The sequence below is a fragment of the Mustela putorius genome, unplaced genomic scaffold, assembly GCF_011764305.1.
Source record: "Mustela putorius furo isolate JIRA1106 unplaced genomic scaffold, ASM1176430v1.1 tig00003909_pilon_pilon_pilon, whole genome shotgun sequence".
NCBI lineage: Eukaryota > Metazoa > Chordata > Mammalia > Carnivora > Mustelidae > Mustela > Mustela putorius.
Genome location: NW_025422057.1, coordinates 25403007 through 25425459, shown reverse-complemented (window position 1 = coordinate 25425459; position 22453 = coordinate 25403007). Strand labels below are relative to the sequence as shown.

Sequence of the window (22453 nt, the reverse complement as noted above, 5' to 3'; positions counted from 1 at the left end):
GTTTGGAGTTCTTTATATATTATGGATACAAATCCTTTGTGAGATATATGATTTACAAACATTTTCTCCCAGTCTACGGTCTATCTTTTCATCATCATCATTTTCTTATCTTCTTAATAAGGTCTTTTCCAAACATTTTTTAATTTTGATGAAGTCAAATCTATTGATTTATTTTGTGGGTTGCACCCATGGTGTCATGCTGAAGATTCTTCCCAAGTGGTTGTATAAAAAAGAATTTTTAAAAAAGATTTTATTTATTTACTTATTTGAGAGAGTACAAGCAGGGTTAGGGTCAGAGGAAGAGGAATAGGGAGAAGCAGACTCCCCGCTGAGCAGATAGCCTGATGAGGGACTCAGTCTCAGGACCCTGAGATCATGACCTGAGTCAAAAGCAAAGGCTTAACCAACTGAGGTAACCAGGCAACACCCAGAAAAGAATTTTCAGCCATTTTTTTTCACCTTACATGTGTTTAATACTGTGTTAGAGGCTGAGAGAGATTCACAGATGTAGAAGAGTTGTGCTCAAGGGATTTTCAGTTAAGTTTAGACAAGCAAACAGTTAAAAGCAGAAGATGGTAGGTCATTATGAGTCATGTGAGTATTGAAAAGGCTATGGATGGGCGCCTGGGTAGCTCAGTGGGTTAAGCCTCTGCCTTCGGCTCAGGCCATGATCCCAGGGTCCTGGGATAGAGGCCCGCATCAGGTTCTCTGCACAGTGGGGAGCCTGCTTCCCCCTCTCTCTCTGCCCGCTTCTCTGCCTACTTGTGATCTCTCTCTCTCTCGCTCGCTGTCAAATAAATAAATAAATAAAATTCTTCAAAAAAGAAAAGAAAAGGATATGGGTAGGAGGAGTTGAGTTCATGGGAGGGAACCATCATCTTACATTTGAAATAGCAGGGAAGTCTTCATGGAGGAGGTGGCATTTGAGCCTTAAGGATTTGAAGAGTTGAAATAGGGGCAGAGGAGAAAATACCAAGAAGAAAGAATTGCATACGTGAAGCAAAACAGGGGTAGGACAGAAAAGTCAACATCAAGAAGTGGGCTGGGGTGGGAAGGCTAAAGGCTAGATGAATTCACTTTTAGATATACAAGACTTGAAGACCAGCAAGATTGATGAGGAGATGTCCAACAGGCAGTTGGAGATGTGAGATTAAATTTGTACAGTGGAGGGACGCCTGGGTGGCTCAGTGGGTTAAGCCTCTGCCTTCAGCTCAGGTCATGGTCTCAGGGTCCCGGAATCAAACCCCGCATTGGACCCTCCACTCAGCAGGGAGTCTGCTTGCTCCCCAACCCCGCCTGCCTCTCTGCCTACTTGTGATCGCTCTCTGTCAAATAAATAAAGAAAACCTTAAAAAAACATTAAGTTGGACATTGGAAATAAGGATTTGAGCATCATCAGCACAGGTCAGGCCTTCTGTTATACACCCCACAGCAATCTGTACTCTCCTTCAAAGCACCTGTCCCAGTGATAATTAATAATTCACTGTGTAATTAGTTGTTTAATCTCTATTTGTCTTGTTAGGATTCCAGTCTCAAGGAGAGAGTCCATATCTACCTTATACGTTGGACCTAGTCCAGTGCCTTGCACTTAGAGAAATATTTGCTGAAAGAATACAGAGATAGTTCTAATAGCCACCATTTATTGAGCAGGCACATGGCAGACACAGTACACCAATTCTGTATACATAATCTCATTGAAACCTCACAGAAATTTTATGAGAGGCATGTCAAGGCTTCTCAGAACTAAATTCCAGGGTCTGAGGGAAGGCCCAAGGATCTGAATTGAAGCTCCCAGTGACTTCTAATGAGCAGTCAGGCTTGGAAACCACTCAGGTGCGTAGTTCCATTGAAATGGTACAGATAAAGAAACTAAGGTTCAGCAAGTAACAGTGATTGATTCAAAGTCCCATGGCTGGAAAGAGCCATGATACAAAAGTAGATCCCTTAGGGAGAGAATTTTACCACAAGCTTCCTTGCCTCTGTGAGACATAAGATCTGGAAAAAAGAGTTTGTGAGGGAAGAGCAAAAGGCCAGAAACTGACTCTTTGAAACCAAGGTGAGTAGTGAGCACTGCCAAATGCGACCGAGAGGCCACAGAGGATGTGGCATGGGGGAGGACCGGGAGATGCCTAGTCCATGCGTCTGCAGCGCCTGGGTCTGACATTACAGGAAGATCAAGATATGGCCTTTGCATAAGGCAGGGCACTCCCTCAAGAAACCTGGCCAGCTGGAAGAAATTGTCGTTTGAGGCTCAGCCAAGATCACTTCTTGGTAATAGAGCTTTGTGCTAAAAATATTAAAGCCAAACATCTGGGCTATGGGGTAGTATGCCAAGAAAGGGGAGGTACACAAGCCCCATGGGGAAATCTCAATTTGAAATCAAAGATCGACTGTTTAGAAATTACAAAATGCAGCCCACTCTAGATTTTCCAGACCATTAACCCTTTGTTGGATTATTCAGGCCTTTTGCCTCACCTCTGCTTTGGGTGTGTTTAACCTTTGGGGTACTACTTCTATTGGAGGATGGAAAGAGAAAGAAAGGTAAAACTCCAACTAGGACATTTTGCTGATACTTAGTTATTCAGTCCTGAATAATAGAGGAGTTATACTCATGAGTTATTCTCAGTTGAAATGAGACTGGAACTAGAGCCCAGAAGATCTAGTTTTCTGCAGCTATTTCTATTCACCACGCGGTCATGCTGGCCTCAGTTACCCCAATCAAGGTTGGATGTATTGTCTTTGCCAAGGGGCAGCCTCAAGGCCTGTGCAACGAAATGGTGGACAGTTTCCTGCAATCCCATCACTAACCCCAATTCATATCCTTTTGATGGCAGATGGGAAGCAATGTCCCTTTATTTGAAAGAGGACAATGATGACGAGAATCCCTTATACCCATACAGCTTACAAAGCACCTTCACACGCATCAGCTCAATCTTTCATGACCTTGGGAAGTAGGTGTTGTTATTCCTACAAACTTGGTAAGTGCAGAAGCCACAATTCAAACCCATCACCCTGATTCTTTGAATTATAAAACAAGCTGCTACTTTGTTATTGGCCAAAACTCTTCGAAAGCCCACTATTACCACTATTACTGTTACACTGACCACATGGAAATTAATGAGACAAGAGCCTCATTGCTGTAAGAAGTAGAATTATGTAGTGAGGAAACAATGTATGTTTACTTGCTAGTACCTTATGCAGAGTGCTGCAGCTGAGCCCTGGTGTCTGATCTTTAAGATGGGGGTAAAGGGACACCCTGAAGAGTGGCCAGAAGGAAGCAAACCTATATTCAAAAGTCCTGGCACAATGGCCAGCAGAGAGTAATCACTCAGGAGTGTTAGGGAGCACTCTTCTGTCCTTCACCTCACCAGGTATTTCTGAGCCCCGTGAACATAAAATTAAGCTCAGGTCTTGGTCTGTGATTAGGAACCAGGGGGTACAGGCTGTGGCATGGCCTGACCATCTTCCACGACATCAAGCATAAAGCCAAGAATTTTATTCCAAAGTCCCATAGGACTCCTATTCTCCCTTCCTCTAGTGGCCTGTCTCAGGAACTATTTCCCTGTGTGAAGTTAAAACTTGTCCTAGATCATAATCTCAGGGTCCTGGGATGGAGCCCCCCATCAGGCTCTCTGCTTACAGGGAGCCTGCTTCCTCCTCTCTCTCTCTCTGCCTGCCTCTCTCCCTACTTGTGATCTCCATCTGTCAAATAAATAAATAAAATCTTTAAAAACAAAACAAAACAAAACAAAGAACCTTGTCCTAGAACTACATCCTTGAGATTCCAAATCAAAAAGGACTTCAATCTGGAATTCTGGAGTCTACTAAAAAGTTCTTCCTAAATCCCTCTCCTAAGCCATAGCCACATCCGGAGAGATAGGATAAGCTAGAAGGTGAGTGCACACTACAGAGCCTACACTGATTCCTCCAAGCCTTCATCTCTCCAGATCCCGGTCTTTGACAACCCCCACCTCCACCCTGTGTTTCCAACGAGGCCTGCCCTGTGGCCAGCACTCTTCTCCACTCCTAGAGTTTAACGCCTCTTTTGTTCAAAGAGAAATGTCCACAGGAAGGGCACCCCTAAACCAGACCAGGATTTACACAACCTGAAATCGCTAATACCTACAGGACCACATAGGTAAACTAAATGAATTAAGAAGGTGGGTGTTAAGGACGCCTGGGTGGCTCAGTCAGTTAAGCCGCTGCCTTCCACTCAGGTCATGATCCCAGCGTGCTGGGATCCAGTCCCGCATCGGGCTCCTTCCTCACTAGGGAGCCTGCTTCTCTCTCCGCCTCTGCCTGCCACTCTGCCTGCTTGTGTGATCTCTTGCGCTCTCGCTCTCTCTCTCTCTGACAAATAAATAATCTTTAAAAAGGAGGAGGAGGAGGGGAAGAAGAAGAGAAGGAGGAGGAGGAGGAGGAGGAGAAAGAAGGAAGAAGGAAGAAGAAGAAGGTGGTGGTGGGCGTTATTAAATGGAGAGTGCTGGGGGCTGTGGTGAACCCATCCTCATCCGGAGCTCCCGGGGCGGGTATGAGCATACAGGCCACCTCCCAGAAAAACCCTAACTCAGGGCGGAGGCAAGGAGGACAGGGTCAAGACAAGCGACAGAGCCGCGTGGTCTGCGGATGGGAAAGCCGTTTACTTATACAAATGTCGGAAGCACTTCAGTTTTGCCCACTACAGCGTTCCAGCTCTTTCCCGCGCGTCCCTCTACTATCCGCAACTCAGGCTCGTGTTCTTTATCTATCTCCCATCTTTTCCAGGGCGTCACAAGCATTCCGCCCAGCCACCAGCCCTGGGCGCTTCCGCGAGCTGCAGAGGAATAGCTGATGAGATGCTCTCTGACGTAGACCCACTCTACCCCCTGGGAACCCCGAACTGGCTGAGGAAAGGGACAAAGCCTGAGGGAGGAGACAAAGTCCCCATTCTAACTGAAAAAACAGGGCCTCACCCTCAGGAGCTCCCGGGGAGGGATGGGCGGGCGTACGGGACCCCTCCCAGAAAACCCTAGCTCTGGGTGGGCTAAAGATGGCAAGGAGAACAGGGTCAAGGACAGCGACAGAGCCGGGTGATCTGCGGATGGGAAACCCCAGTCGTTTAGGCACCCCTCCGCTCAAGTCACTCCCAAACCAGACAATTCTTGGGGAGGGGTGCCGCGGGCAGGGAGCGGCTTCTAAGCAAATCGCTTTGTCTCCGCGTCCTAGGTCCGCCGCGCGCGCAGCTGCAGTTGTCACTGCGCTTCCCCGCCCCCGCTTCTGGATGCCCCCCTTTCCTCTCTCCACCAGACCCGGAGCAGGAGCTCCGCCCCCAACGCGCCGCCCCAGCCCCGGCGCTTTAAAACCCGGTGCACACCGCCCAGCCGCGCCCCGTCTGGCGCACCTCTCCTCTCCTCTGTATCTTCAGTCGCAGCCGCTCTCCCGGCCCTCGTCCCGACACCATGAGCTTCGGCTCGGAGCACTACCTATGCGCCTCCTCCTCCTACCGCAAGGTGTTTGGAGATGGCTCTCGTCTGTCCTCGCGCCTCTCCAGCGCCGGTGGCGCGGGTAGCTTCCGCTCGCAGTCGCTGTCCCGCTGCAATGTGGCCTCCTCGGCCGCCTGCTCTTCGGCCTCGTCGCTTGGCCTGGGCCTGGCCTACCGCCGGCCCCCCGCATCCGACGGCCTCGACCTGAGTCAGGCGGCAGCGCGCACCAACGAGTACAAGATCATCCGCACCAACGAGAAGGAACAGCTGCAGGGCCTCAACGACCGCTTCGCCGTGTTCATCGAGAAGGTGCATCAGCTGGAGACGCAGAACCGCGCGCTCGAGGCCGAGCTGGCGGCGCTGCGGCAGCGCCACGCCGAACCGTCGCGCGTCGGCGAGCTCTTCCAGCGCGAGCTGCGCGACCTGCGCGCGCAGCTGGAGGAGGCGAGCTCGGCGCGCGCGCAGGCCCTGCTGGAGCGCGACGGGTTGGCGGAGGAGGTGCAGCGGCTTCGGGCGCGCTGCGAGGAGGAGAGTCGAGGGCGAGAAGGCGCCGAGCGCGCGCTGAAGGCGCAGCAGCGCGACGTGGACGGTGCCACCCTGGCCCGCCTGGACCTGGAGAAGAAGGTGGAGTCGCTGCTAGACGAGTTGGCCTTTGTGCGCCAGGTGCACGACGAGGAGGTGGCTGAGCTGCTGGCCACGCTTCAGGCATCGTCGCAGGCCGCGGCCGAGGTGGACGTGGCTGTGGCCAAACCAGACCTGAGTTCGGCCCTGAGGGAGATCCGCGCCCAGTATGAGTCCCTGGCTGCCAAGAACCTCCAGTCAGCCGAGGAGTGGTACAAGTCCAAGTTTGCCAACCTGAACGAGCAGGCAGCGCGCAGCACGGAGGCCATCCGGGCAAGCCGCGAGGAGATTCACGAGTACAGGCGTCAGCTGCAGGCACGCACCATCGAGATTGAGGGGCTGCGTGGGGCCAATGAGTCCTTGGAGAGGCAGATCCTGGAGCTGGAGGAGCGGCACAGTGCAGAGGTGGCTAGCTACCAGGTAAGGGCTGAAACGCTGCAAAGGGAGGGGCGCCCTGACCTCTCCCCCACCTACCTATGCCTTCCCACACAATTGGGGCCCAGGAACTGAGAGGAACGGGAACTACTCCAACTCCAGTTGGGGACCCCAACTGAAGGTGCTGACAAACAAAAGCCCAGGAGTCTACACTATTCATTCTAGAGTCCCGGTCACTCTCTTTCCTTGCCCGTCAAGTCCCTGTCCGAGCCCTTTTAGAAAAAACCCTTAAGCTTATGTTTTTCAGAATCCAGAAATCTAATTTATTCCTCTCTGTCCGCAAGTGGACATAAACACCCTGGTGACCCGAAGAACAGTCCCCCATCCAAAGTAGAGGTGAACCCAATGCGGTTGGGATACAGTCTCTCATGTTGGCAGTGCTGTCTCGGCTGTCTGGATTGTTAGGTAGACTTTGGAAGGCTTTCTGTGTGCCCGGAATTGCGCTAGAGAGAAGAATGCTGGACTGACTATGGTATGTACTAAGGAGAAGAATGCTGGATCCTTCTCGGAAGGGTTTCTGCCCAATCATTTTCTTGAGTTTTGCCTTCAAAAGAGTAGAGATTGGGAGCCAAGGAGCTGAGAGATTGAGCTAGTTACAACCGCCCTTCTCTACCCTCTTCCCCTTCAAAGAAAGACAGACAGACAGACAGACACACACACACACACACACACACACACACACACACGAGTTTCCTTGTCGATCTGCTGCTGGTATTTCTTCCTAAAGAAAGCTTTATTTATACCAGTTAGCAAATAGGAATGGCATGGGCGCTGTCCGTGGTGCTGATCTAGAGTGCTTTCCATCTCAGAAATGATGTGTCTCCCATATCATGCCCTAGTTATGACTCTCTAGGTAATTAACTGCTTTGTTGGGTTCTTTTTTTTTTAGTTCTGCAACACCATCACATCAGTCTTGGCTACCTGCAATCAAAGGTCACCTCATAGCATCAATTTTCACTGTCATGGATGGCTTACAACTTAGCAAAAAACACCTAATCTGCTCAGCAGCAGTGAGGTCCCACTTGAAAATTCACATCTCCTTAACAATTTTCCATCCTCAGTGTATGTGATAAATCACAGAGATGGCTGATTCTATCTTTGTTATAGGCCACTTATTTTTTTTTTCCATCTTTCCATGTCTCCTAAGCTCCTTTGAAGGTGTTAATTGAATCTTCCTTTTCTCTCCAAACAGAGACCACGGCATCTTATTACCACAAAGAGTACAGAGACAGGAGAAAAGAAAGGAATCTAAATAGTGTTTCAGTTTTGAGGTCCAATCAAAGCTCCATTGGGTGGAATGGTACTAATTCAGAAATTTGCAATAACTCATTCTGGCCGAAATCGAAGTTTACATTTGATGAAATTAATAGGGCTTGGAAACATTAATAAAAAAGAACAAAGAGAGGAGTAAAACCTCAAAAGTACTGTTTTAGTCTATAGCTGAAGAATTATTATTGGCGTGCAGGTATTTATTGTCTATTAAAACTGCTCCATTTGCTAAAAGAAGAAAGCTTGCCTGGACCATTTGTTTGAGTCATTTGGAATTACAGTACTATTCAAGTAAATACTTCTATTCTGCTTCAAAAGCTGTAACTTGAATTTTTCACTGTATGGCCTAGCTCCTGCATGGCCTGAATTAATCACATTTAGTTAACTGAGATTTCATGTATTCTTCTAGAAGCCTCAAAAGATGAGCTAGGGGGTCTTATGAAGGGCTAGCCCAGTCTTTCTACAAAAAGGCTAACTTACATGCAACTACAACTGCCATCTGAATTGGTCTTTGCCATGCCCTCTATTTGCTTGGTCTAGCCCTACCCCCTAAGAGATAGTGACAGTATTGCAGTATTGTCTGACTTGTTTTGTTTCCTTTAAATGACTTTCAGTGTCAGACAATAGGAGGGTCATCCAGACACGGTCTGCAGGAAGCAAACAAAAACCCTCCAGAAACTGCAGCATCTGCGTCTCTGCAGTGTGCCCCTGTCCGCGTTGGTCTTCAGAGCCTCAGTGGACCTGCTGGTGGAATAGAAGACCAGCTGAGACAACAGAAAGCTATTTCCTACCCCTTGGGACTTCAGGCTGAGGAGGGGCTCACATCCTCACCTGCCGAACCTGAAGGCCTGAAGTCACAAGGGTATCCTTTGGCTGTTTTCTCTAACAATTTTAGCAGTGCTGGCCAAGATGAAAAGCCTCCTTCTCCACGGTGAAATTCAGCCATTGTTGTCTTGCCCTCTCCCCCCTCCCCTTCCGCTGCAGTAATGGGAGGCTGTTCTCTTTCTTCTGCTTCAGAGATTAGTGATAGGCCCATTTTCCTTTGCAAGCTTACCACCCTGTAAGAGGCAGAGGAAAGCCCCATTAAAGTGACATTTTCCCTGCCTAGAATGCTGACAGGCTATTCAAGGATAGAAAGCTTATTACAGTTTTGAAAGGGTAAAGAATGATTCAAGGTGACATAGTAAGTACACAATGATATATGAGATTGTCCAAATCAGGTGACAGGAGAAATTATGAAGAGCTAGGGCCATTGTCTTCAAAAGCCAAATGTAGCCACCCTCTATAGCTTGAACCCTTTTCCATTTCTGACCCAGGGTGAATCTGGTTCCTGCATAGCTGCTCTACCACCATTAGAGGCCCTGCTCTCCCAAAGATGCGTAAGGATATTTTTGCAGGAGGCCCTGGCCCTGTACTCTGGTCAGTCTTGGAAAGCTGGAGCTTTCCTTGAAAGACCTTGCAGAACAATCAAGCTCACCATTAGTTAATGCTCCCCAGGGAGAAAAGCCAAGTCTGCCCTCTTCTCTCTAGTATGAGATTGGAATACAGCCTAATGAAATAGCAAAAAGGGGTTGGCCCCTTGGAGGTTGGGCGTGCCACTGGCTGCTTATAAATCTATGGCTTGATAGATTTATCTCTGAAACTAGAATCCAAGAAGAAACTATATTTGTTCCAGTTTTTCCTTTTAACTCTTCCATGTGTTTTTAGTTTTGTTTTTGCCCCTCCCTGCCTCATTGTATTACTGTAACCAAGGCCACCTTGATAGCTCCTCTACAGAAATAAATTTAAACTTGCAGTTCCTAAACCCATTGATCCACCAAGGTCACTTGGGGGCTTAACAAAAAGATTTTCAGGCCTACTCCCAAAGATTTGGATTCAGTGGTTCACAGGTACGGCCCAGGAATATGCATTTTCAGTAAAAGCCCTGCACCCTATTGTCCTTGGGCTGATTTGGCAGTGCACTAACCTAAACCACACTTCACAATATAAACCAGCTCATAGAAAGCAAGATTTCAAAGTATGATAGGGAAAAAGAAAGGAAGCAAGCAAGCAAGCAAGCCAAGACAGGAGGGAGAAGAAGGCATATGGGTAGTCCACCTATAAAAATCCTCTCTCCTTGCCCAGTGATTCTGGAGGGGCTCTTTCATTCAGACTGTGCTGCTGCGCTCACTACTACTGCTCACCTGGCTGAGGGCTCCCAAAAGTGATGAAATCCATAGCACTATTTGTGGTTCCATTCCTCCACTGCGGATGTGTGTATGGCGTGATCTTTCTCTTATTCCAGGCCTTGCATCCTTCCAGTCCTTGGGAAGATGCTCAGCACTTGTTTTAGCTACTACTCCAGGAGAGACCCCAGCTGGAACTGGGAGTGCCTCTGCCATTCCCTCCTTGCTAAGCCAACAGCAGCTGCGTTGTTGGGGGAGGGGGCAGACTGCAGCGCTCCGCTCAGATTTCCAGCTGGAGGCCATCTTTGGCAGGGCTTTTGAAGGGCAATGCAAGACAGTCTGGTGTGGGCTGAAGACAGCACAAACAAAGGGACTAGATGTTGAAGAGCAATGGTCAGCAGTCAGCCCATTTCCTTCTGAAAGGAGCAGTGTCATGCTTTTTGTCTACTCTGATCCATAAAATAGACATGTGAAATGTGTAACATAAAAATTCAAGAAAATCTCTATCTAGAACTCAGCTCCCAACAACCTTTTATTCAGCAAACACAGCTCTGAAACAAAAATGTTGTTTTTAGAAAGGACCTTACTAATCTGCTGATGAGACAAAACGTCCATGTTCAAATCACATATTGGGAAGCTGACCCCTCTGATGCTCCTAACTTACTAATTCTTACTTTTCATGATTCTAAAGGACGTTGTCTTTTGAATTTGAAGCATGCTGCAAGATAGAGAAGAGGGACCAATGGAGTCAGCCATCATGGAGAAAGAGTAGCTTAGTTCAACTTTCAGAACAAAGAAAACCAATAAATAGCAAGCACTAATTTAAACACTGCTCTTTGGAGCCATTTAGGGCCCAAATAATCTGACATACCTCAGTTGACAAAGACATCATAGAATTATAGAAAAATAATTGCTCATTATCATAACCTATAGTTGCTAAGAAAGGCTGCATTATGTTTATGTCCTCATTAAGAACGGTACCTCCCCTATGGGGCACCTGGCTGGCTCGGTTGGAGGAGCATGCTACTCTTGATCTCAGGGTCCTGAGTTTGAGCCCCATGTTGGGTGTAGACAGTACTTTAATAAAAAAATATTTTTAAAAATGGTACAAACCCCTTTAGGAAGGCTTTTTTCCCCCCAAAATCATTATTTAAAAAAAATCTGGTGCTTTAAGGAATATGCCTTCAACTATCTAATATTTACATCTTATTATACATTGTTTTCCTTGGTAATCCAGGAGGTTGCAGGGAGGCCTCATGATTAATTCATCCATATGATTAAAAAGGGTATAGACTCGCATGGTATGATACTAACAATAATTTATTGACCAATTTTTACGTGACAAGTTCTGTTTTAATACCTGTTATCTAATTTAACAAATAATGGGCTCATATAACAATGTGAGGTGCTTAATTTGAACTCCCAACTTGAGGATCTCAGAACACCTCAGAAAAGAATGTTATAATTTTCCATATATAGAAATGGAAATTTTGAAGAGACTAAAATATAGAAAACTGACTGGGGCGTGTTGGCTATTTGAGGCAGGGCAAGAAATGCAACCCCAAGATCCTGATGAAATCCTCCTCTTTTCCTCAGATTTCATTTCTCCTGTCCCTTGCCTACTGAGAGGTCTTCCTCCCTCTCCCCTTTCCCACAGTAATATCGCTTCTCTTACCCCCCACCCCAGTGCAGCACTAGCAGACTTGCTTGTAGGTTAGTTTAACCTCAACTAACAACCATCAAGTAAAATGTTTGGTAAAAATCATTTTAAGCCCTTATGATCTCTTAACACACTTTGGAATATTTCCATCACTGTCCGTATAATATATATTTTCCCCACTGCTTGTCATTCCTTGCTCTGTACCTATTGGTTAATTGAGTTTCTCCCTTGTAGCATTCCCATCAATATTTAGAGAAGAGGTAGGAGGTATGAATTTTCATTCTTTCTGCAGATTCTCTTGATTTGGAAGTTTGCACCTCCCAATGTTACCAGCCCTGCTTTCCACCATCACTTCGTCATCCCCACACAAGAAGTTACAAGGATCCCTCACCACTTACCTCTTGAGGTTTCTCATGTTTATCTGCATCACTGTTTCACAGAATTTACTCTGAATTGCTGTGTTCTTCATGTCGACAAAGTTGCAACTGAATTATATGGTTATTTGCTCACATCTTTTCAGGGCAGAGGAAAAGAGGCGCTGGTGTAGCACGGTTCATTCATTTAACGATGATGACTCACAGGCCATCTACAATGTGCATTGCTCTAGGCTCTGGGCTTTCAGTGGTGAACCATACAGAATCAGCCCCCATTTCCACATCGAGTACATTCTAGAGCAGTCGTTCTCTGATAGGAGTGACTTGCCTTCCGGGGGACATTTAGCAGTGTCTGGGAACATTGTTGGTTATCACAACCAGGAGGGAGAGTACTTGCTAAACACCCTCCAATTCACAGGACAGCCCCCGACAGCAAAGAACAATCCAGCCCCAAATGTCAACAGTGTCTAGGTGGAAAAACCATGAGATAGAGGAAGGTGACAGAAAATAAATTAGTAAAGTAATAAATAAATGAAAGAATTTCAGATAATGATAAAGCAGAGCGGCCAGTTCAAGTATGTGCTTTCTTTTAATTTGTCCTCCCACTGGAGGTGCCTTTTTCTCATTTTCATGATGTCCTTTCCCATGCTAGCCACTGCCCCCGCTTGAGGTAAACTGGGCTGCTTAATTTGGACACAAAGGAAGACTGACTAGAGGGCATTTGAACTGAATCTTCAGTGACTGAGAGTCGGCCACAGAAGACCCACTACAGAACATTCCAAACAGATGAAACAGCTAGCTTAAAGAGGGGCCTGGAGCAGAAGTGAATTTAGCATAAGAAGTAAAAGAGAAAGCCAAGGTCGCTGAAACCCTTTGAGCCAGGGGAATAGTACAGGCCATGCTGAGGAGTTGGGACTTTATTGTAAAGCTGTTAGAGGGTTTCAGACAGGTGAGCGACTAGATCTGCTGTGTTTTCAAAAGACCCTTTGGGGGCACCTAGGTGGCTCATTTAGTTAAGCAGCTGGACTCCTGGTTTTAGCTCAGGTTGTGATCTCATGGGTCATGGAATCAAGCCCAGAGCTGGGCTCTGTGCTCAGTGGGGAGCTTGCTTGAAGATTCTCTCCTGCTGCACCCCCCACCCCCACACCGAGTGTGCACGCAGGTGTGCTCTCTCTCTCTCTCATGCTCTCTCAAATAAATCTTAAAAAAAAAAAAAGTTTAAAAGACCCTCTGGCTGCTCAAGGATCAAAGATTAAAGTTATTTTTTGGGGGGGCGCCTGGGTGGCTCAGTGGGTTAAAGCCTCTGCCTTCGGCTAAGGTCATGGTCCCAGGGTCCTGGGATGGAGCCCCACATCCAGTCCAGCCCTCTGCTCGGTGGGGAGCCTGCTTCTTCCTCTCTCTCTGCCTGCCTCTCTGCCTGCTTGTGATCTCTGTCTGTCAAGTAAATAAATAAAATCTTTAAAAAAAAAAAAAGTTATTTTTTGGGTACCCAGGTGGCGCAGTCAGTTAAGCCTCAGACTTTTGGTTTCCACTTAGGTGGTGAGCTCAGCCAGGATCATGTGACGGAGCCTTACACTGGGCTCCGAGGGGAGTCTGCTTTGAGTTTCTCTCTCCTTCTCCCCTCCCCTTCCTGCTTGTGGTCTCTCTCTTTCTCTCTCAAATAAATAAAATTTAAGAAAAAAAATTTTAAGCTATTTTTCTTCTGGGTTTGCACCTGAAAGAATTTGGAGCAAAACTATTATATGGACCTAGTTTCTTTTTAATTTATTTTCAAAGATTTTATATATTTGGGAGAGAGAGAAACGGCAAGTGGGGGGAGGGGCAGATGGAGCAGATCCCAAGCAGACTCTGCATTGAGTGCAGAGCCCAGTCCAGGGGTAGACTTAACCATACCGAGATCATGACCTCAGCCGAAATGGAGAGCTGGCTGCCCAACCGACTGACCCCACCCAAGTGCCCCCTAGTTTCTTTCTTAAAAGTCTAATTTCAGCCTGCCATTTGGATTTTTTAAATTCTGTGGAGTATTTCTGCTTCCTCCTTGCCTGCTGCATAAAATGCTTTCAGTAAGGTGATCTAGCAGCAGACTTCCAGGAAACCATCCAGACGGAATGGAGGCAGAGAAGACTTGCTATCTTCTCTGTGCTTTTCACAGTTGGAATTTTCTGAGTCTAAACTCCTAACCTGAAGCTTTGGGTTTTGGAGAGGACATACAACAGCTGAATTATTCAGTAGCAATACAATAAGCAAGGGAGGGAGGAGAAGTAAGTTGTGGGTTTGGGTTTTTTTTTTTTCTAAGTTTTTACTTAAATTCCAGTCAGTTAATATACAGCCTGGTATCAGTTTCAGGTGCCTGTTTAACAAGAGAGAGAGAAAATACCTCCCTGGTGTGCATTTGAGAAGCACAAATGCAGTAGAAGTTGCCAACCCTTACCATGCATCTGAGTCTCCTGGGGACCTTGTGAAACAATGCAGAGGCAGGGACCTCACCCCAGAACGAGCAAATCAGAATCTGGGCCGGGGGACAGGCCTAGATTTTTAATGTGTCATCAGGGTTGAGAATCCTTGTTTTGTGGAAATCTCACTGCATTGCAGCTGATTCAAAGATGCTGGATATGTCACTTTTCAGGATAGCATCGGGCAGCTGGAGAATGACCTGCGGAACACCAAGAGTGAGATGGCCCGCCACCTTCGGGAATACCAGGATTTGCTCAATGTCAAAATGGCTCTTGATATTGAGATAGCTGCTTACAGGTATTTCAAAGAGCATGCTCCCCCAAGCAGATCCAGCCACCTGGGGCAACACCCCCCAAATAAGTGGATAAGTGGTTTTATAGTCTCTCCAATTTCTAATGGGTGAGAAGGGATGAGGAAAGTCATCTCTGGCCCCTTGCAGGGGAGCTAACTCCTCTGTCCCTCAACTTGTTTATATCCCAACTCCACCCTACTAGTCCTGGAGTGGTCTACTTGTCTCTTCTAGGATTGAAGGAGATAATGTTGAGTATTCATTTTTAAAGATTCTAACTTTTAAAAAAATAGGGCTTACACAACATAGAACATCCTAACAGGTGAAGTATCCCTCTGAATTTCTTCTCAATGTTCAAGCAAACATTTGCCTTTAAAAAAAGGTAATAACATGGGCGCCTGGGTGGCTCAGTGGGTTAAGCCGCTGCCTTCGGCTCAGGTCATGATCTCAGGGTCCTGGGATCGAGGTCCGCATCGGGCTCTCTGCTCAGCGGGGAGCCTGCTTCCCTCTCTCTCTCTCTCTGCCTGCCTCTCTGCTGCTTGTGATCTCTCTCTGTCAAATAAATAAATAAAATCTTAAAAAAAAAAAAAAAAGGTAATAACAGTAGCTACTATTTTCTGAATGGCTACTATGTTCCAGGCACTATTAGATACTGTATTTAAATGATCTAGTATCTGGTCATATTATTTCCATTTTGCAGACGAGGAAAATTGAACCACAGACTGACCATGTAACTCGTTGTGAGTCATGGTGCTGGTAAAAGGAAGAGCTCAGCTTCAACCCTGATCTGAGAATTCTTTTTCTTTTACATTATATATACTTCTTCAAAACAAAACTCCAAGAGTATGTGATAGTGTCTTGAGTTTCTGGTTTTAAAGAAAAGATGATAAGCAGTATTAGAGATAAGAAAAAAAGGCATTGGGCCCATTGCTATATGCTCATTAGGCTAAGCTGAGTAAAAATCTGGTATCTGAAACAGTTGAATTCACTGGTTTTTGAAGTTGCTGTTTCCCTTTTCTTTGTACTCCTCTACATTGAAAAAAAAGTACAAATCTCAAGTTCAGGCTAAATGAGGCATCTCCTTCCTCTGTGGGCTTCTCACCTCCTTATCCCTGTTGCACTTAAGGTTCTAATTAGTAAAATTACTTCTCCTTAGAGCTTTGTAAACTCTAAAGTGCCAGAAATGGGTGTGATGAGGCCAAGGGGAATTGTACAAAAATTCCCTTTTGAATGTATTCATGAATAGGGTAGGTTTCCCTTTGATGGTGCTTTAAACACAGCTGATGCTAAAGGTGTGTGAGTGTGTGTATGTGTGCACATGCACGTGTGCATGTATGTGAACATATGTATGTATGTGCTAGATCAACTCCTAAGTCTTTGAACCTTGGAAGACAATATTTATTGGTCTCAACCTCACAAAGAAACTGCAGAGTCTTTTGGAATCTTTCTAAAATGAATAGGAGCTGGAGGGTTAAGTCGTTTTTTGTTTTTGTTTTTTTTTTTTTAATTATAAGTTGACTTCCTAAGACTTTTTCTCTGTTGGATTTACAGGAAACTGCTGGAAGGTGAGGAGACACGTTTTAGCACCAGTGGATTAAGCATTTCAGGGCTGAATCCACCCCCCAATCCGGCTTATCTGCTTCCACCTAGAATCCTCAGTTCTACAACCTCCAAAGTCTCATCCACTGGGCTGTCCTTTAAGAAAGAGGAGGAGGAGGAGGAGGAGGCTTCTAAGGCAACCTCTAAGAAAACCTCCCAGATAGGGGAAAGTTTTGAAGAAATACTAGAGGAGACCGTAATATCTACTAAGAAAACCGAGAAATCAATTATAGAAGAAAGCACCACTTCAAGCCAAAAAATATAATTCTGTCGCTTTAAAAAAAAAAAAAAAGTTAATGCTTAAGAGGGGATAATATGCATTTGACTTGTTAAAGAGCCTATTCCTGAACCAAAACACCTGTCACCACTAGAAAATGTCTTCAAGGCTTCAGTCTCCTACCTAGCATTGAACACTCCACTTTCTCTAATAATACAACCACCCCTTAGGTTGGAGCAAAGTGCAGTCCTAGCGCCAATAACAGAGGAGTTATCTAAGAACTCAGCTTTCTCACTTAAAGCTCAGGCTTCACAGCGTTAGATGATTCAGGTACAGAGGAAGTACAAACTAAGGTGCTAAATCTGTGATCATCGTCATTTGCTGTGAATTGAAATTAAAACTTACATTCACTCACTATACCCAGACCTCACCCAGCCCTATAGTCTCATTCTAGGTACCTAAAACATAAGATCACTGCCAAAGATAAACCAATGGTCCACATCCAACAACAGCACTCCGACGAAACTGCTTCACAAGTGATAGGTGTTTGTTTAATAGAAACTTCCTCCCTCCCCTCGAAATTCCATCTATCCTTTTATTCCATTCAGGAAGAAAAAAAAAAAAAAAAGCTAGTGTAGTATTCTTCCCCCTTAAAAACAGTTAGGTTCTTCTCAAAAGAACTTAATTTACCCCCTTTAGGTCTCTTTGTTAAATGGGTAAAATTAGATGCATGTTGACCATTTCTGTGATTCGTGTAATGACTTCTCCCTACCCATTTCACGTCCTTCCAATTCTGTAAGTGAAGAAAAATGGCAGTGATGAGTTTTAAGGGTTGTCCCCAACAAATAATGAAAAGAGTCCCTAGATTTTAGGCATTCAACTTCTTCAAATCCACTTAATTTAGGGAGAAAAAAAATATGAAGAATGTAGTTGTTCACTTTAACTTTAGAAACACGGTCATAGTGCCCCAACCTGTGATTAAGCTGACCTTAGATTTAGTAGTAGAAGCTAGAAGAGGTGAGTATTTGTGTGAATGGAAAAAGTTGAGGTCTCATTGATCTGTGTGAGTTCATTTGTGGTGATCTAGAATTAGCTGTTTCAGGCCCTTACCCTTAGAACACACATAGCCCCTTTCTCACTGTCTCGGTCCTAAAGAGGCCTTGCTTTCACTCTCCTTTGCCTTGTAAGAGTGCTGAGTGTAATTACTTTATCACCAGAACACAATGCTACTGCCCAAAAGTAACAGGAATCGCTTCTGGTCAATCACCACCACCAGCAAACATAAAAATGAAATCCTTCTCTTTTCTAAAAGAGCCCTACCCCCACAGTTTTCCCATTGTTGCATGGCTGGTGGGGTCTCCTTTCCCTGCTGGAGAGGCAGTGACGCTCAGGCTAGAGAAGGGCACACGTGCTCCTACTCGTGTGCGAGAAAGGACACTCTGGAGAGTCCGCTTTTCACCTGCCCGACCGTGTAGCAGCCGCATTGCCCCGCCTTCCACATGTGCCAAGTTCGATGTAGGGCTAAGTCTGTCCTGCAGTCCCTTCCGCCAGACCTAAGAGTTGCCGTGTCTGTCACGCACCTCTGCTGCAAGTGCTGCTGTGATAGGGCGTGATGCTGTTCCTGAACTTTCTTATCCTAGGACCTGCTTCAGCAGTTCAAGGAACTGGAAAGATACTTTCTCTTCCACCTTTCCCTCACTCCATCCCTGTCTTTACTCCCCACACTTACTGTAACACGTTAGTAAGATAAGAATTAAAAGTCACACGAATCCCACCAACATGTGTTCTGTGGTTTTTGCGGCTACAGTAGAGAAAAGTGCTGTTTTGGGGGCTCCTGGCTGGCTTAGTTGGTAGAGCATGTGACTCAGTCTCAGGGTCGTGAGTTCAAGCCCCATATTGGGCCTAGAGCTTACTTAAAAAAGAGAGAGGGATGCCTGGGTGGCTCCGTCAGTTAAGTATCTACCTTTGGCTCAAATCATGATCTCGTGGTCCTGGGGTTGAGCTCTGTGATGGGCACCCTGCTCAGTGGGGAATCTGTTGCTCCCTCTCCCTCTGCCCCTGCCCCTGCTCATGCTCTCTCTCTCTCAAAATCTTTAAGAGAGAGAGAGAAGCACTGTTCTGGTTCAGTAAGACAGCTGGACCCCAAATAATTTTGGAATTGTATATTCTCTGCTTTTGCATCCGCGTTTACATGGGAAGCCTGGGTGGCTCAGTCGGTTACGCATCCACATTTACAGTTTGGGTTTTTTTCCCTTGCCAAGGCTTTGGCGTTCTATAGTCTGTGTGTGCTCACACTGTCTCAAACACATAATGCACTAAGCGGTCAGTTTATGGCAAGGAGTGGAGAAATCAAACAAATGATGCAAGACAATACGTTCTGTGCCTGGATAATGATTCAACTAGCTTAACTTGAACATTTCTGAGAATGAAGTGGCAGAACGCATATGGTAAAAGGTAATTCAAAACAGTATCTTGTCTCTTTTTTTGAAGATGGGTTTATATTTCTGCAGAACCCATATGTTTAATTAGCCCATTGGCAGCAGTAATAGAATTTTCCTCTACTGTAATGATTCTTAACCCTTTATGGATTACAGACCCCTTGTAGAAAGCTATGGACATTTCTCCCAGAAAAATCCACACACAAAGCTTTGTAATATCAAGGGGCTTGGGGTTTCTTGTTGAACCATCTGCCTCTGGTGTCCGGAAGTCCATGGACTTCCAAGTTGGGATCCCCTAATGTCATGTTAGGTTCTGGGATAGAGACTAAATGAGGGGAATACACTGATGCAGGTATGAAGCGGAGCTTGCTGAATCCTGATAGATACCGTCATTCTCAGTGCATCTGGCTTAGAGTGCTTGCATGCCTTGCAAAGATACATGGATCGTATTGCTTCGGGAAAAGGGATGTTAGTCCCACACCAACAATGAGAGTTTTATAACAATTAAACATCTTTGAGGACCTCTTAAGGAACGATAATAGTCTCATCAATACATGGGTTTGAAATACAGATATTGGTTGCCACTTTTAAGAATACCATTTCATTAATGGATTCTTCTGGATGCAAAACTGCCAGGCTTTTATTACATTTATATAATTTCTAGCTCTAATTGGCATCTCCTATTTTCAGTGAGTTGCCACTAATTGCCATGAGCTCATTTATAAAGGATTAAAAGCATCTTAAGGAGTTGATGAATCATTAAATCGGGACAATTTCCGTAACAAGGAAACATAGCATTCAGAATCATAAGGCAGGGAAGAGAAGGGAGGGGGAAGGAAGCAACCCCATCGGTTAATGACAGAACAGGACACCACAGTGAGTCTGCGATTGTGGGGAAGCCTGTCCATAAAGCACATTAGTATAACCAATGACGACTTTCAGATTCTTTAGACAATGAGGTTCCCCTGCATCCTGAGACTAATAACAGCTTTAATTTCTTCAGTGCCTGTCTACTATGTGTCAGACACTGTAGTAGGCAGTAAACAGAATTATCTCATTGAAACCTCACAACCACTCTTTAGTTAGTATTTGTAGATCCATTTTACAAATAAAGATATAGAGCCTGGGAATGACAAAGTTAAAACCCTTTGTCTAATGTCACAGAATAAGAGAGCTGGGATTTGAACCCTTGTCTTCAGACTGTAGTGCCTGCTTCTCTTTCCTATATTGCCTCTCTACATAAAAGAAAGTTCTCTCACTCGAGGGAGTAAAAATATTTATTTTTCTCCTCTTTTTCCCCTCTTCCCCACTGGGTTTTACTTATGGTTTTTCTGCCCTGGAAACCTTTGACAACACCAAGTCCCACAGGCAAATTGCTACACTTTGCAGACTTCCTGAACCTATTAGCTTCCTGCATTGCCATGAGGTCGTGACAGCTCAAACCTGGGTTCTAAGCCCATCTAACTGAGTCACCTCCTAGTAAAAACAAAATAGAATTGTGTGCTTTTACCTAATTTTTAAAAAGGAGGGGCTTTTTAAATATATTTTATTTATTTATTTGACAGAGAACATGAATAGGCAGAGAGGCAGGCAGAGAGAGAGCCAGGGAAACAGACTCCTTGCTGAGCAGAGAGCCCGATGTGGGGCTCGATCCCAGGACCCTGGGATCATGACCTGAGCTGAAGGCAGAGGCTTTAACCCACTGAGCCACCCAGGTGCCCCTAAAAATGAGTTTTAAAAAATAATTTTGCAAAGGAACTCTGCAGCTCAGTATCAAAGGGCCTGGAAATGATGGGATGTTGCAGAAGGGACAATTCCTCAGGAGGTAATAAATCCAGGATAGTTAGAATTCGTTTTACTGCACTGGCTACAGAGGGGGGCAAGATCTGAGCAACTGTCTAGAAACCAGAGTTCAAATTTTAGCTCCAGACTCGATGCAAGTCACATATAGTCCTGCAGGTAAACTTCTAGAACTTACTTGTGAACCCAACTAGGGAGTCCAGAACCACCATTCATGACTCTAGAGGCAAACATGAAATAGTTTGAAAATGTTTTTTTAAAACTCACTGGGCGGTGTCTGAATGAAGCAGTCAGTTGGGCGTTTGACTCTTGGTTTTGGCTCAGGTCATGGTCTCAGGGTCTTGAGATTGAGGCCCGTGTTGGGCTCCCCACTCAGTGCTGGTGTCTGCTCGAGTCTCTCTCTCTCTCCCTCTGCCTCTGCTCCCCACCTTGTGTGTGCATGCTCTCTCTCTAAAATAAGTAAATAAATCTAGGGGCGCCTGGGTGACTCAGTGGTTTAAACCTCTACCTTCAGCTCAGGTCATGATCTCAGGGTCCTGGGATCAAGCCCCACATTGGGCTTTCTGCTCTGCAGGGAGCCTGCTTCCTCCTCTCTCTCTGCCTGCCTCTCTACCTACTTGTGATCTCTGTCTGTCAAATAAATAAATAAAATCTTTTAAAATAAAATAAAATAAGTAAATAAATCTTAAAAAAAATTCATTGGAACAGAAAGCAGATTGGCACTTGCCAGGGCTAAAGAGAGGGGGTGATAGGGGGTAACTCTTCAGGGGGCTTGGGGTTTTATTTTGGACACAATGCCCAGCATTGTGAACACTGCACATGCCACTGAATTGTTCACTTTAAAATGACTAATTTCATAACATGTAAATTTCACCTCAATTTAAAAAATCTACTGATAGAGAATTTATGGAGCAGAAAAATATAATTACAAAGTCTACTATACCTTCTGCTCCAGCTGAGACCACTATGTACAGCTGGTTCAATCTCAGTGAGAAGGAAATTCTATTAGGACAACATAAGCCAGATCTAATAAGAGTATTGATTCCAAAACGGGACCTAGAGAAAAACACCAGAAATGGCTGGATGTAAACAAAAGAAAGAATAGCTAGAAAGGCTGCTTGTTTATGGGCACCCATCATTGATTTCCAGTTGAGATTATTTTTATTATTATATCATCAGAAATTTCTAAAGTCCTGGAAAACATCTGAATCATAAGAATATATTTTTCCCCCTGAGAACCAAATAAGATGGTGTGCCTGAAAGTAAGTTAAAATGGAAAAAAACCTGAGAGGGACTTTGTAAGATCTTAAAATAGAGCTCATATGAGAAATTTTATTTTTCTTTATAGAACATACACTACTACTGGCTTGGCAGCATGTTCAAATTTAATGTACAGTTTAGATTGGTCATCATGCCTTTACTATTTTCAAATATCTTAAATGGATATGACATTTTAAAAAAGGGGTGTATGCTCCTGAATCCTGCCAAACAAAGGATTGTTTTTATTAAATTACCACCCCCTGCTGCAAATCCTCAAAAGATGAGAAAAAACAGTTACTATGTAGATCAAATCGCTTCTCTCCTCCTCTATTGATCTCTTAGATGCTTTGAGCTCATGTTTTTATGTTCCAGAAGCATACTAGGTGGGGGTTGTGAGTAGCTAAAATGTA

General features: G+C 45.1%; 1 protein-coding gene across 1 annotated transcript; it reads left to right on the top strand.

The window, feature by feature from the left end:
• The first annotated feature begins 5312 nt into the window (after positions 1 to 5312).
• INA (internexin neuronal intermediate filament protein alpha) lies at positions 5313 to 18319 on the top strand. The gene is made up of 3 exons (XM_004749347.3): positions 5313 to 6503; positions 14613 to 14737; positions 16281 to 18319. Exons 1-3 carry the CDS (start codon positions 5439 to 5441, stop codon positions 16591 to 16593), a joined length of 1503 nt encoding a protein of 500 aa, XP_004749404.1. The 5' UTR covers positions 5313 to 5438; the 3' UTR covers positions 16594 to 18319.
• Positions 18320 to 22453: the final 4134 nt, after the last annotated feature.